General features: G+C 35.8%; 1 protein-coding gene across 1 annotated transcript; it reads left to right on the forward strand.

The window, feature by feature from the left end:
• Positions 1-8,642: 8,642 nt before the first annotated feature.
• Positions 8,643-15,679, forward strand: LOC130826902 (NADH dehydrogenase [ubiquinone] 1 alpha subcomplex subunit 1). Its single transcript, XM_057692536.1, has 3 exons — positions 8,643-8,855; positions 9,010-9,110; positions 14,983-15,679. The coding sequence occupies exons 1-2, from the start codon at positions 8,748-8,750 to the stop codon at positions 9,103-9,105; spliced, it is 204 nt and encodes a 67-aa protein (XP_057548519.1). The 5' UTR covers positions 8,643-8,747; the 3' UTR covers positions 9,106-9,110; positions 14,983-15,679.
• Positions 15,680-16,205: the final 526 nt, after the last annotated feature.

Below are 16,205 nucleotides of genomic sequence, written 5' to 3' on the forward strand. Positions count from 1 at the left end.
ATTTAATAGGACACCGAGAATAGACTTTTCATCTCTTCTCTCCTTCATAGATTTTGGACCATTGAAGGAAAAAATATGCAAATTTGCAATCAACGTTGAGGTCCATATGATGGACGTTTTATATATATATATATATATATATATATATATATATATATATATATATATATATATATATTGTGCACACTTTACATACTTGTATGATATATATAGAGAAGATGGAGAAGGGAAGGATATTCAGATGGGGTAGAGGAAGAAGAGATGGCAAAGCAAATGCAAAGCCACAGACCAAAGGACGGGAATCAATAAGGAAATATGCTGAGTTGGCAAATGACTGGGCAATGACATGGCAGCTTTGTGGTTAAAACACTATTCATTTGCATATTTGTGAATCTTGTCAAACCTTTAACCACATTTTATAGATAACTACTTGTACTTTCGAGTTTCAGGATAATATTTTACGCGTTTCAATTAACATCGACGAAGCACAGCTAAAGGCAAAACGAACGTCTTCATTGTCTTCTTAATTCTTTCTCATCCTCATCATCAACTTCATAAGTTATCACCTTGCTGTCCATTGGACAACTGCACATTGATTGAAGTTATCACTTCACACCAATGCACAAATCAGAATTAAAAAAATGAGCAAACAATCATGAGCACTAAAGTAGTAACAAAGAAATCATGAAGAAAAATATAGACCCAAGCAATTGAGCAAACAATCATGAGCACTAAAGTAGTACCAATACATGAAACCCAAGCAAATAATCAACAAGCACGAAAAATTCCACATAATGAATCAAATTTCAAAGAAAGATCAAACAATCAACAAATCCAGCGGTTGAGATTGCATCTTTATCCAATCACCAGCAATAACAATGAAAGTTCTGCATTAATGGAGGTGGAAGGATGCAAAGGAGGAGAGAAAGGGAAGAAGATAGCCATTTGTAAACACAACGAAGAATATAGTCTATGAACATTTCCACAGTATTGATACTTAATTCTGACTTGCCAGCAATTCATCTTCCAACACAGTAGTAAATGCAAGAAAGATATAAACTTTAAAGATTGTAATAGAATCAAAAATAAAAAGGCAACCAAATAAGAAACGAATATGGGCAATAATCTAAGTCAAGAAGCCAAATTTGAAAATACCTTACTTCTTCAACAAAAAGTTTAAATATTTTTAAAACTTGTGAATTACAAAGAAATTGATAAGATTAATTTCTGCACTTCAATAATTTTAGTCAAGAAGCCAAGATTTTCTTCAACAAATACAAGACACTTGAAAAGCGCCTCCCGAATTTAGAGTATGATTATGTTCCTCAAAAAAGGGTTTAGTATTAGTTAAAAATTTCTCTTTCCCAGCATTAAACAATATCGGTAACAAAAGCGTAAAACAAAATAATCGAAAATTACCCAAATCAAAAGCACCATTGTCGGTTGACGACAATATAGCATTGAATCGTATTCGTTTCAAAAGGAATTTTACACCTTGCAGATCATGAAGTAATGCAAATCCTTTAACTTTCTTCTTCCCTGCAAAGAAGTAAGACAAGGACCATCGACCACATTGTAAGCTCATAAACATTTTATACCCACTGCAAACAAAAGGATTCATTAATGGCATATATAAAACACTAAATTTTGGCCAACAAGATAATTTCATTGTTTCATTCTAAGGGCAAGGCCTACAAGAAGCCAAAAAAATATAATCATGCTCAATAAGTTGAAAAGGAAGTGTTAATATGCAGAAAATATATGTTATGCGACAACGGAAGCAAGAATCAATAAACAATAATTTAACAATAAGAAATTGACACCAGAGATTTAACGTGGTTCACTATCAATGTGATAGCTACATCCACCGACACCAAGATCAAATAATTTCACTATGATCGCAAAGAATTACAAGATAAATCTCAATCACACTCAAAAATTAATAGCTCTCTTGTGATCTCTCTCAATTTGTGAATCATTATGTATTAATCCTAAAATGGGATTTTATAAACTAATGCCCAATAAAAGGAAGTTATTACATAATAAACACAAGTAACCGTCCCAAAAGACACCTCCTGTGAAAAGAAACCGCCATTTCGCCAGCCGTGTACAACTACGCGAGCCGCGAAATGGAGACAAACGCACTCTGCGCCCCGCGGACTGAGGCAACAGTTTCTCCGCGCCCCGCGGACCTCCTCTTTGACCCATACTCATCTTCTTCAATTTGAGTCACCATTAACAACAATCTCCACCTTGACGAAAACTCGTATTCAGCAAACAATCTCATCAACACACAGTGAACATATCTCAAGCCAGAAGCCGATGCAAAGCTCATGCATAAGCCGTACATCCCGATAAGTCTTCAACCAAGACTCATCCCAACAAGTCTCCAACAAAGACCCATCACATACTCATCACCAAGTATAACAACTCATAATGCTCCACCTGCATCACAAGCCCCGGGCAAGCTCCACCTTAAGGCCAACATGCCTTCAACAGGAGCTCCCCAACACCGCCCCTAAGGGCCTACTACATCACATAGTAATCAATATTTAGCAAGTCTAAGCAATGTTTAAACTTATTAAATGGAACAGACTTAGTAAAGAAATCAGCTGGGTTGTCAGCGATCCCGATCTTCTTTACCTTTACCCTCTAGTCAGTACGCAAGAAATGATACCTGACATTAATGTGCTTGGTCCAATCATGGTGTACTTGGTCTTTAGCTAAGCAAATGGCACTTAGACTATCACAATACACCGTAGCAAAATCCTGTGCGATATCCAGTTCACCTACAAGGCCTTTGAGCCATATAGACTCCTTAGCTGCAGAAGTTAGAGCCATGTACTCAACTTCAGTAGTAGACAACGTAACCTAAGACTGCAATGTAGACTTCCAACTAACCTCTAAACCACCCAAAGTAAACACATACCCGGTCATCGACCTCCTGGTATCCACATCAACTGCATAATCAGAATCACTATATCCAGTTACCAAACACTCCTTATCATTCCCATACACAAGACCAATATCAGCTGTCCCTCTTAAATAACGAAAAATCCTTTTCACCCCCTTCCAGTGCTCATGAACCTACTCACAACACAAACAACATGCGCAATATCCGGCCTAGTACAGACCATAGCATACATCAAACAACCAACAACGTTGGCATAAGGGACTCTAGACATATACGCCAACTCCTCTTCAGTTTAAGGTGACATAGATAAAGACAATTTGCAGCTCACAGATGTTGGTGTACTTATAGGCTTCGACTTCTCCATCCCAAAACGAGATAAAATCTTTTCGATGTAACTTTTCTGAGTCAAGAAAAGCTTACCTCTAGCCCGATCCCTATAGATCTCCATACCCAAAATCTTCTTAGCTGGACCCAAATTTTTCATGTCAATTCTGAGCTAAGAAATTTTTTAAGTCTAGCAACATCCGATTTATTCTTTGTGGCAATAAGCATGTCATCAACAATAACAACAAATAAATCATGGAACCGTCATCTAACTTACTATGATACACACAACAATCATACGAGTTTCTATCAAAACCATGCGAAATCATACAAGAATCAAACCTCTTGTACCACTGCCGAGGGGATTACTTAAGTCCATACAACGACTTTACCAATCTGAATGCATAGTGCTCTTTCCCTAGGATCTCGAATCCCTCGGGCTGCTTCATCAAAATGTCCTCCTCCAAATCGCCATAAAGGAAAGCCGTCTTAACATCCAGCTGCTCCGGCTCAAGGTCAAAATGTGCTACAATCAACAATAGCACACGAATAGAAGTATGTCGAACCACTGGTGAGAATATCTCCACGAAGGCAACCCCTTCTACCTGACTGAACCCCTTTGCAACTAGCCTAACCTTAAAACGAACTTTCTCAAATTTAGATGATCCTTCTTTCTTCTTAAAAATCCACTTGCACCCTACAAGCTTTCTCCCCTCTAGTACCTTCACAAGTTCCCACACTCTGTTCTTGTAAAGAGACTGCATCTCTTCACCCATAGCGGCAAGCCATTGCGCTGACTCACTACAATTAATTGCTTGTTTATACATGGTAGGTTCATATGACTCTACATCATCAGTTACACTCAATGCCCTGTCAAATTCTCAATAAAGCAATTTCTTCCTTCCATCTCTTCAATCAATATAACAGGCTTCTTGATAACTCGTCTAGGTTTCTCAAGAATAGTGTCAGATTGACTAGATGACCCCTGATTAGACTGCTCCACCTCCTCCCCAAAGTTAGAAGAAGACGGAACAACCTCAGGTTCAGGAGTACTCGGCACTGGAACCTCAGCATCATCATCAATAAATTGCATTCGAGGTAAATCAGCAATGGATGACTGATGTACCTCAAGTACTCCATCTGTCTGCAGCAAGTTCTCCCCTTCTTTTCCCAAATCAGAAGGCTCCGAGCTCTTCTTGGAATAAATGGTGCTCTCATCAAAAGTGACATCCCTACTAAGAATGACCCGACCCTCCGAAGGTGAATAGATCCTAAACCCTTTCACACCATCACCGTACCCAAGTCCCAACAAAACCCCCCGTCTTGGCTCGTGGATCCAACTTACCCTCACTCACATGATAATAAGTAACACAACCAAAAATCTTCAAATTAGAGAAACTAGGCAACTTACCACTCCAGATCTCAAACGGGATTTTGAAGTCAATTCCCAAATGAGGACCCCTATTGATAATATAACAAGCTGTCATCACAGCTTCACTCCAATACCTCTTCCCAAGCCCTGCATTAGAGAGCATGCATCGAACTCTCTCAAGCAGTGTCGGATTAACCCGCTCTGCAACACCGTTTGGCTGTGGTGTCATCCTAACGGTATGATGCCGACCAATACCCTCATCTGCACAGAACTGATTAAACTCCACTATGCAAAACTCTAGCCCATTGTCTGTTCGTAGCTTCTTGATCTCCCTACCCTGTCGATTCTCCACCAAAGCTTTCCATTGCTTGAAAGCTTTGAAGGCCTCATCCTTTGACTTAAGCAACCTAAGCCATGTGTATCGGGATTTGTCATCTACAAATGACACAAAATAGCGAAAACCTCACATACAATGCTCACAAAATTCAAGGTTGGCAACCTTGATTCCGGATAATAGACCCCTCTTAGACAAAAGCTGCATCCCCTTCTCCCCTATATGACCAAGCCTCATGTGCCAAATCTTGGTCATCTCCTGGTGAGACACCGATGCGCAAACCGCAAAACTAGACAGTCCAACACCCTCAAAGACATAGAGGGTGTTCCTCTTGATACCTTTAAGTACCAACTCCAAACCTCGGTAAATGGACAACTCCCCATCCGAAAACACTCCGTTGTACCCCAAATCATCCAAGGTACCTAATGAAATCAGATTCTTCCCCAAAGCAGGGACATGCCGCCCTCTAGTCAATGTCATCTTTCGCCCATCACTAGTCCTCAATCTCATGGACCCAATACCCGTAATCTTACAAGGTGCGTTGTTATCTACAATAACTTTACCCCCATTGCAAGACTCATACGTGTCAAACCAATCTTGACGCGGACTCATATGGAACGAACAACCTGAATCTAGAACCCAATCATCAGAAAGATCCCCAAACTTAGCAGAACTCACTAACGCCAAGTCTTCCTCCGAATCATAGTCCTCCTTCGGTTTTTCCTCAACTACAGCAACTTGAGACTTGCCCTTCCTCACAGGACAATTAGCCCTAAAGTGACCCGGTTTCTTGCAGTAATAACAGGTCTTCCCTGCAGTCTTACCAGATCCCTCATTGTCGTTTCCAGCACCCGACCCAGTATTGATGCCCTTGTTAACCCCTTTTTCTTTTTAGACTTCCGGACTTAACAAACAACCCACTGCCACACTCCCCGTTATCACCTATAGCTTTCTGACGAAGTTCCCTAATATGAAGTGCTGCCTTCACTTCTTCTAAGGTCAGTGAGTCTTTACCAACAACAAAAGACTCAACCAAATTCTCATAACTAGACGGTAGAGACACAAGTAAAATCCACGCAGCATCCTCATCATCTATTTTAACATCTAAGTTACGCAAATTTAGTAAAATAGAGTTAAGTTTTTCAAGATGTTCCCGTAAGGGAGTACCTGACTGCATTCGGAGGCTGAACAACCGCTGTTTCAGCAATAATTTGTTGGTCAACGGCTTAGTCATATACAATGACTCCAATTTCATCCATAGTTCCGTCGTTGTAGCCTGATCAGCGACCTCCGTGATGATATGATCATCCAAACTTAGCAAAATGGTAGAATGAGCCTTTTCCTCCATTACTGCTAATTGCCCGTCAGTTAACCCGTCTTCCGACCCCGCAGTAGTACTCTTTGAAGCTAACAGACGCCAGATTTGCTGTTGTTTCAACAGAGCCTTCATCTTTATTTGCCATAGCCCAAAGCTATTTTTCCCAGTAAATTTCTCGATTCTTATTGTAAAATCTCCAGCCATTGTTCCACTCAAAAAACTCTCCAAGGACTTAAACCTAAGCTTTGATACCAATTGTTGTGCGACAGCGGAAGCAAGTTCGATGAACAATAATGAAACAATAAGAAAATTCAATGCAAAATAAGAAATTGACACGAGAGATTTAATGTGGTTCACTATCAATGTGATAGCTACATTCACCGGCACCAAGATCAAATAATTTCACTATGATCACAAAGAATTACAAGATGAATCTCAATCACACTCACAAATTAATGGCTCTCTTGTGATCTCTCTCAATTTGTGAATCATTATGTATTAATCCTAAAATGAGAGTTTATATACTAATGCCCAATAAAAGGAAGTTATTACATAATAAACACAAAGTCACCGTCCCAAAAGACACCTCATGTGAAAAGAAACCGCCATTTCGCGAGCTGTGTACAACTACGCGAGCCGCGAAATGAAGACAGAACGCACTCCTCGCCCCGCGAACTGAGGCAGCAGCTTCTGTGCGCCTCGCGGACCTCCTCTTTGACCCATATTCATCTTCTTCAATGGTGCTTGCTAGTTTGAGTCACCATTAACAACAATATACCTTTTGGTTCTTGTTATTGAAGACGACCAATAGCTCACTCATTAATGCATTATATCGAACACTTGCAATGCATTCCGTAAACTAAAATAATAACCTCACAACTTATCACCAATCATAAAGTGAGCAAAAGACGACTCCTTTAACTATTGTGTAGAATATGTTATAAATCAAACCACAATCATCAAATGATAGCAAGGTTTTTAGAGTGTCTAGATATACATATAATTGCCTGCAACTCACCTACGTTTATTTATTGTCACCAATTGTAAACTAGTTTAACAAGTGAGTATACTTATCTATTGGCTAAAATTGTAAAAACCAAGAGAGTAACAATACCACCAAAATTAAGAGCAATAAGCACACCTATAACAAAGAAAGCAAAAGCAATAAGCAAGAGGAAATAAAATTAGGGAAAAAACAATAATAACAATGAAAATAATAACAATAATAAAAACAATTGAAATTAGTGAAATCAGTCAAAACCAAGTAATTAGAGAAAACACACACAAAAAAAAAAAAAAAAAAAAAAAAAAAAAAAAAAAAACTATCAAAAACCTAAATCTCACCAATTTGTAGGAAATCTCATAAACCATCCCCTGAATAAGGATCCAAAAGCTTTACAATGAGGAAGCCTTCGGAGGAAAGAGAATAGAGTCAAGAAAGATTAAAGCGAGAGAACCAGAAAGATCAGCAAAATGAGTAAAATGAGGAAATGAGGAAGCATGGGGATGGTGTGTTGAAATGGGAAAAGAGCAGGATGGGATGAGACTTGGGAGGGATGTGGTGATCATACAACACAATTAGTTGTAGGTCGTTCCTTAAACGAAATTTTCATGTGCTACATGTTTTAATGTTTTTAAATATATCACATATTTTAGAAAAAATAATCATATTTATCTTCATTTTAATAATATTTATGGTCTTTAAATATATTCTACTAATTTTATTTTTATATTTTTATATTTCTTATGGTTCTCATACATTTTCTAATATATTTTTTATTAATTGTAGTTTTTATATTTTTTCCACTAATATTCTCTAAATATTTTTTTAATGTTTATGGTTTTAACATTTCTTCCATAAAATTTACTATTCAAAAAAGTAATACTCCATCCACCATTTAGGATTATATTTTTTTTAATTCCTGTGAATATTCCTTATGGAAAATTTATCAATAAACGAAGGAGTAAAATTAAGTACAATCAAAATGCGCAATTACAAAAAAGGTGGCTACAAACCTATTTAGTTCATGTAAAAAATAAGTAATAGTAAAAATAATTTTTTATCATTAAACTTAGTTACAATCAATAAAAAACAATTTAATCCGTAAAATCATTACAGTCAACAAAATTAATTTTTATTGGTAAAATCAATTTTAATCAATAAAACAAGTTTGAGCTAACAAGTAAACCAGTTAAAATTAGAAAAAAGTCATTTTGATCTGTAAAATTTAATTACAATCACTAAAAATAAGTTATAATTAGAAAAAATTAATTTTAATTAGTAAAAATCAAGTTATAATTAATAAAAATTAAATAAAGTAAACAAGGTGTACTCGTAAAAGGAGTTAGCGACAATAGATAGGGGCAGAGAAGTCAAAGAAACGAAGGCAAAAGGGCTGGAAGGGAGAGACCGAAACAAACAGCTGAAATCAAAGCGTAGGGAAGACAAGAGAGAGAAGGAGACGAGAGAGAAAATAATCGAAAGATGGGCTTGGTATGGCTGGAAGCAGCTCTTCCATTGGGTATTATCGCCGGCATGCTTTGCATCATGGGCAATGCTCAGTATCAGATCCACAAAGCTTATCATGGCCGGGTTTGTCTGCTTCTCCATGATTCTAGATCTACTATTTTTGTTTTCTGATTATCATCTTTCTGCATCTTCAATCCTTTCGTTTCATACTTTCTTTATGTTTCTGATCCTTTTGTTTACCCTTTTTTTAGTTAAAAATTTCGATTTGTGGTTGCAGCCCAAGCATATCGGCAACGACTTGTGGGATGTCGCCATGGAAAGAAGGGATAAGAAGCTCATAGACCTCTGCTCTAAACTCCCTAATAATCACTAATTCTCGTAATTTTACTCACTTCTCTAGCAATTTCCCCACTCGTTAGTGTTTTATTCGAATTGCTATATTGGCGTGCATCTATCAATCATTCCCCGTTGACAAGTAACTGCGCAAGTTTTCTTGTATTTTTGTGCTTGTATTCGTTTTGACTTGTAGGCTTTTAAGGTGTTTTTTTTGTGACCTTGAGGAGCAATAAAGGCTCCTGAAAGCAGAGATGCAAATTATTTTGTTCATCAAGATGATAAACCACGAGAGCCAGAGCAGAGGATAATATGTGAGGAACACATTAAGATTTCTAAAATTTATTTCTAATCATAATTGTTGAATTACACAAGAAAACACAATCATTTGTTGGTTGAGGAAGGGTATTAAAGGTATATATGAGTGTTCTTATTTGTTTGTTTTGTGGTATTCTAATACGAAATGAGGATATAAGAAAAGATTTAGGAGTTCCTCACATTGAATAAAAGATGAAAGAGAATCATTTTAAATGATTTAAGCATGTGCAAAAGTGGGTTTTTGGTGAACCTATAAGGAAGATAGGAAGTTGGAGCTTAAGAGACTTAAAAGACAACGAGAAAGACTAAAGATGACTTGAAGGTTGGAAGTGGAAAAGGATATGAAAGATCTAGTGAATTGAGATGGTAAGAAATCAGAATGAATTGAGAACAAAAGACTATGTGGACGACCGTTGAAACTGATATATTGGTACATGTAGTCGATTTTAACCTTTTGGATTCTGTTGTATTTTATATCAATTGGTATTAAGAGCTTTATGTTGAATTTTTGGGTTGTGGGTTAGTTGAATCTACATTTTAATCCTTGAGAGTGTTGAAGTTAGAGAAGAAGATGGGTGACCATATAGCCCTTTTCTAATTGGATGTATTGAGACCACTCTTGATAAGGCTTGAGAAATAATGATAGGTTAATGAGATGATTGAAAGGCAGGAAAAGAAAGCGAAGTATGAGTTAAAGGCAAAAGGTTTAGAAAGGATGATGGCTATATATAGACGGTAAAACTGTAAAATTCTTGAGGGTGATCACATCAAAGTGACAAAGAATGCTACTATTGGGTAAAGGACATATTTACTTTTTGTTTAAGGAGATGAAAGAAGATTTCAAGAAGTCTAGGATATTGAATGAAGGAGGAAGAGAGAAGAAATTAAATAGAAAGGGGATGTAGGATGTAGATTTACGCTATGAAGAGGCAAATTTTGATTATAGAACCCTTTTTGTTGAAGGAGAGATACTTGTAATATATGAGTCATAAACCATGCTTACTCATTCCGTTCATGTTGTGAGAAAGAGAAGTTCTTAAGGTTTGAAGCTTGTGATAGAGGCATTATAACTATGCTCAATGATAACACGGTGAAGGTTGAGGTCATTGGAAAGGTTGTGGTTAGGGATTGTCGAATACAAAAAACCACCCTCAATATTTTAATCTTAAGTGGTTAAAATTTGATTTGTGTCGAGGACCTTGTTGGAATAAGGTAGACTCCAGGAATTTGCACTTACTCATCCAATTGCATGTCCAAATTCAAATTGAATTTTTTAAGATCAAAGTGAATCAAATCAAAATTACTCACTCTACACCGAACTTGACCCAAAAAACGAATTTCTTGAATTAGTTATAGCTACATTTTTCATATGAAATGAAAAACATGAAATTTTAAATTAAATCAACATGCCTTGAAAATCTGAAATGAAAAAAGAACAAAATGACAATAAATTGAAAAAATAGAATAAGTCTAACCAGAAAAATAAGAGTATTCAAGAATTATTTCAATGAGAGCTGGTCACCTTCCTCTAAATCGTAAAAGAAAAATTAGTTATGCTTTGCAAACTATGTCCTACTTTTCACATATATAAGAAAAAATCATTAAGTTAATATTTATAACAAATTGATTTGGCTGCAACTTCTTTAATAGAATCTCCCCATTATATCATTAAGACGTAATGAATTTAGAGAATTCAATTCTATAAGAATATCAAATATGATAAGTATAAAAAAAACATAGAAAATAAGGGAAATTTCTAAAGAAGCTTCTCAAAAGGTCAATTAAACAATTAGTTGGGGGACAATTCCCATAGGTTGAATGGTGAAGACGATGACCGTGATGAAGGTGAATGAAGATCTTGTTGATGAAGATCGACGGAGTTAATAAATTATGGAGAGACAACCAAACAAGAGTGAAGATTAAGGCGTGAAACCGAATGTAGATTTAAGGTTAGGATTTCTGTATCTTTCTTTGAAAGGGGAGTTTGGGCTTTTATTTCCATCTAATGTTGTTTTGGGCTTAAAACTAAATTAAATGTTGGTGTGGAAATTATATGTACCATAGTTAAATCATAACAACTTTCTTCTCCATGAAATAAAGGCTCGGTTACTTGTTTCATGCTCGGTTACCGTTCAATTGGATTCATGTCGCCTTTTCATCTTCTCGTATATGCTCAAAGAGGACTATCAAGTTGCTTTTCTCTGCATCAAAATCCCGATTCTCAATATGTTCTTCAAAGAATTTTTGGTATCCTTCACAATCTAGACTTACAAAATCGTCATTCAATGATATGGGTTTCTTAGAGAGAGCCTTGCGTGCCGAGTTAGGTTCTTAAATTTCAAGAGGTTGCTCATCAATAGTTGGAGAGTCATTTCCCTCCCCTCATGATGTTTGTTTGTATATGCTTTTCGCCATAGCCGTGGGAGCAACACAAGAGCGCCAATCATGCTTATCCTATGCTTGTTCTCATCAAAATCTATCATTGGCTTTTAATTGCTTTGGATATAGGAAAAACATATTGATAACAATCTATAATCTTAGGTAAGGTCCATTAATTAATTTTTAAATTAATATAAGTATTTTTGGATATTTGTGTGTTGATCTTTACACGAATATTAGTTTTGTTATGAGGCTAATTCAAGGGAAACTCATTTGAATAGCCATAAGCAGGCTCTTAATAGGTAAATAAAATCTAAAATGGGAATGTCATTTTCTCAAATTGTAGTAAAATTAATTGTTTTTTTAGAGCTTTGTGTGAATACCCAACCTATTGATGATCGGATGCTCTTGATACAAGGAAATGTGAGCTTTTGGAGGTTTTTTATTGAAGAAAAATGCTTTTAACCCTAGAGTGGCAATTAATTGCCAGGATTCAAGGAGTTGGGAAGTCAAGTTTTTAAATAATTTGAGGCAAGGAGATTTGCCTTTTGAGAATCGAGTTGAACACAAGTATCCTGGAATCAATTACTGGAACCAATTTGAGATAAAGTGAATCCATATTTAAGCAACTCTTAATTCTTTTGCTTATTGTTATTGTATCAGTCTCCCTTCTTTGTGATCGTGCTAAAACTCTACTTATTGGATGCCTTCGTGGAAATTTCCCCTTTTGTCCTTTTTAGTAGAAGAAAAGTTGACACTTACTGTGATTGATAAGATAATCTTTTCTAGGTTAGTAGACGTGTAATTGCTTTTCTATCTTCGTTTTAAGACTTATGTGGAATTTGGATCTGATGTCATCATTCGAGCTTTCTCATAAGAATAGGTTGTGCTGAGGAAATTGGATAAAGGACTTTTTAGTTGGAATATTGGAATCCTAAAGAGGCATTTATGTTGCTATTATATTGAAAGGAAAGCAAAAATAATTTTCTAATTAGCCGATCTCCTGAGAGACGGTCTTTCAGAGAAACGTCTCTCAGGCTCAGTCCATTAAAGCTTAATTAAACTAAAAGATGATGATGGGTTGACTGAATTAGGGATGGTCTCTTAAAGAGACCGACAGTCTCTCAAAGAGACGTCTTTCAAGCCCAGTCATTAAAGCTTAATTAAACTAAAAGATGATAATGGGCTGACTAAATTATGAATGGTCTCTCAAAGAGACCGTCTCACAAGAATTTGTGTTTGATTTGATGAACTCATTTGTTTGGAGTAACCTTCCATCAAGAATAGACGTGTTTGCTCTCAAATAAACTATTTTGATTTGTACTCGTTATGATCGTTTTAGTTGACCTAGTATTTGGCAGTAAACTTTTGTGTCAATATACACATTCCCTTTTGAATAGTGTGATGAGTAGTTTTTTTTTTCCATGATATAGTTGGGGGGGGAACTAAATATTGTAGTGAAGTTTCATGAACACAAATATTCACCAAGAGTTTCTGGTGTGTATGTCTTTTGAGCATAATAATCTAGATTCATCTGGATTGTTGTTTGGATTAGGAGTTTTAGAATTATGTAATGATTTCGAGTTGTTGGTGGAATGTAATTTAAGTCTTTCAGGCTTTGAACTAGATAACATACTATTGTATGACAAAAAAACCTAGTTGATCCTTTTTGGACCGAAGTATCTCAAGTAGTTAAATTTTGGGTTAACTTGAAGCACTTGTCTCAGTTTGCAAATCAAAACACTGGTCTAACATGAAGCACATAATCAAGGGGTTTTTGCTGACGAAAGCGTGTCAATTAATTATTTCCTTCTGATGAGATTTATTTCAATGATGTTAATGAATTTCTTAAACTTTCTACTCATTCTTGTCTTTTGAGAATGTGTTGGATCAATATCATATGGGTTGAACTATAATCTCGATGAAGCTGGTTATTTTAGACTAGAGACATATAGTGATATAGTGTGGTGTTCAATAGTCATAGTCATAGTCATCAATCAAGTATCTTGCTCGAAAATAGGGTCTGGTTGGGAGAAGGTGATGGACAATTCATACCTACACCCTCTAAAGAGAGGGCCAATGGATTGCGGTCAATTATACCCAAATATAGAGAGCCCTGAAAGAAGAACAAAAGAATGATATGAGTGATGTTGATCCCTCATGAGTGAAGCTATCGGCAATTCACAACACTAGCTAAACTATGGCTGTGCCATTAGCATACATAAATAGAATAAATGAATACAAAAAATTACAAATTGAAATATTAAATGAGTAAATAATCAAATAAATACATAAATAACTAGGACATGAATAGGCAATAACATGAGTAGCAAATAAAAATAAATTAGTAGGGCGGTATTCAATATAGAAGTTTAATGTTCTAGGAAGATATTTGTTGGTTCATGTGGCATTATTTCCCTGTGATCTTCTGTTTCTTGTTCTTTAAATATCTGGATTTATGATGACATCTAAAGACCCTTTATTGCACACAGCAGCCACTGTCATGAACTACTTAAGGGAGAAAATACGGAAAGGAAAATGAAAAGTTAACATGGTACTGTTTACAGGCAATCTTGCTGAGCTATCAAATGTTTGTTGGCTTGTTGTCATGGTGAACTATTGTTATGTTATTGTTAGGTGCTTGTGATAGATGGAAATTTAGTTTTGCAAGTGGTCAAGTGAAAGAGAGCAGTTGAAGACCCTTTTACGAGGGGATTCTCTAGGGATGTAAAAGTTCATATACCAAGAATACAAATTCTTTTCACTATATCGTTTGTAGAGGAGTCTAGTCTAAAATCTCAATATTTTTAGAGCTCCAGATTATGTTATGAGTTAGACTATAAGATATCTACAAAAAGTTTTCTAATAATAGAGCAGTAAACCTCTAAAACAGTACTCTTTTATGCTATAACTGAATGTGTCTGTAAGCTTCTAATCTCACAGAAAGCATTTGGTGAGACAGTCTCGCTGTTTATGTAGGCTGCTTCAAGTTGCAGTGATTGGATCAAAATTTAAGCACCCCATCTTTTTTTTTCATTTCGTTTGTCTTGGCTACCTTGATGTGCAGTGTCATTATGGTGTTTAGTAGGTGACATTAAAATGCTGTTGTCATACAGCTTGCTAAACACATTTCTTGTCTTAAGGTTCTTATGCAGATCATTTAACGCAGATAGTTTACTGATTTGTGCCTTTGGTGCTATTTATCGTTGACATATTGCAGGTTTGCATTAGTTGGAACCTGAAGTGAAAAAGTGGATCACCCAGAGCTCGTGTTCTTTCTTCTACTTTCTTATTCTTGGATCTAGTTATGTATTGAACAGTGGCAACTCTGGAGATGGGAACCAATTTGCTTTTTGGTCATTAAGCAAGAATTTTCACCCTTTTTTCATTATTTTGGGAAAGATATGTTTTTAATAAATGATTGGCAGAACTGACTGTCAGCGGTTTGATGATGAATTTGAAACAACGAAACTGGTTCAGTCTCAATCTCAAAGGATTTAGCTTTACTATAATATGCTTGGCAATAGGAGGCTGGATCATGAATGCGCTATGCAGGTGCAGATTTGTCATGCGGCCGTATAGGCTGGGTGAGAAACATCTTGTATGTATGTATGCATGTTGGCTAGCCGTAGATTGCAGTCTGAGGCCTCAATACTTGAGCCTTCCATTTTGATGCCATTTGCTAAACTTGTTTTGTTATACTCTTAAGTGAGTTGGGTTACAAAGCGTTCTCTAGTTGCAATACATTTGTGTTGTGTTTGGGAAACATGGTTTCACTTCAAAATCTAAAATCGGCAGAAATTTAGTGTTTAACAAATCACAGTATGTAAATTTTAATGTGAGTCAATTCTATTTTTTGCTTCAAAAAATACTTAAGTAGTTAAAGTTGAGAATTTAATAAGGATTATTTAACCTTTGTTCTGTTTGAATTTTTCATTCATAATTTTATAATTGATGATCTTATTTAAAATGAAATTACTTGTTTTGTAATACAACCTTAAATTGTTATACTTGCCATGAAAAAGAGTAGAAAAGAGAATTGATACTCGGGTGTAAAAGAGGAGACCTTAGAAAACTTTACTATGGGTACAGGCACTAATTCAAAATCTATGCTACAAGCCTTCACTTATTTGGAGGTGCAAATACATATACGTCATTCATTCTAAAATACTTGCATTTAATTGTGATATATTGTATGGAAAAGATTATTTTCTTTATTTTGGGGGATAAATTTACCTTGTGAGAAGGTGGGGGAATTCTTTACCTCCAAATGAGGGAAATCAATCTCTTTTTTTATCCATCTTTTTAAAGTTACTCTTATTTTTCCTCTATCACAATTATTTTAATAACTTCATTTGTATTCTTTAATTACCTTTGTTACATTAGTTTGACTTTTTTTTCTTCACTTAATACTCTCAATCCAACCGATCTCTAATGGTAAGT

Source organism: Amaranthus tricolor, chromosome 11 (genome assembly GCF_026212465.1).
Source record: "Amaranthus tricolor cultivar Red isolate AtriRed21 chromosome 11, ASM2621246v1, whole genome shotgun sequence".
Taxonomy (NCBI): Eukaryota; Viridiplantae; Streptophyta; class Magnoliopsida; order Caryophyllales; family Amaranthaceae; genus Amaranthus; species Amaranthus tricolor.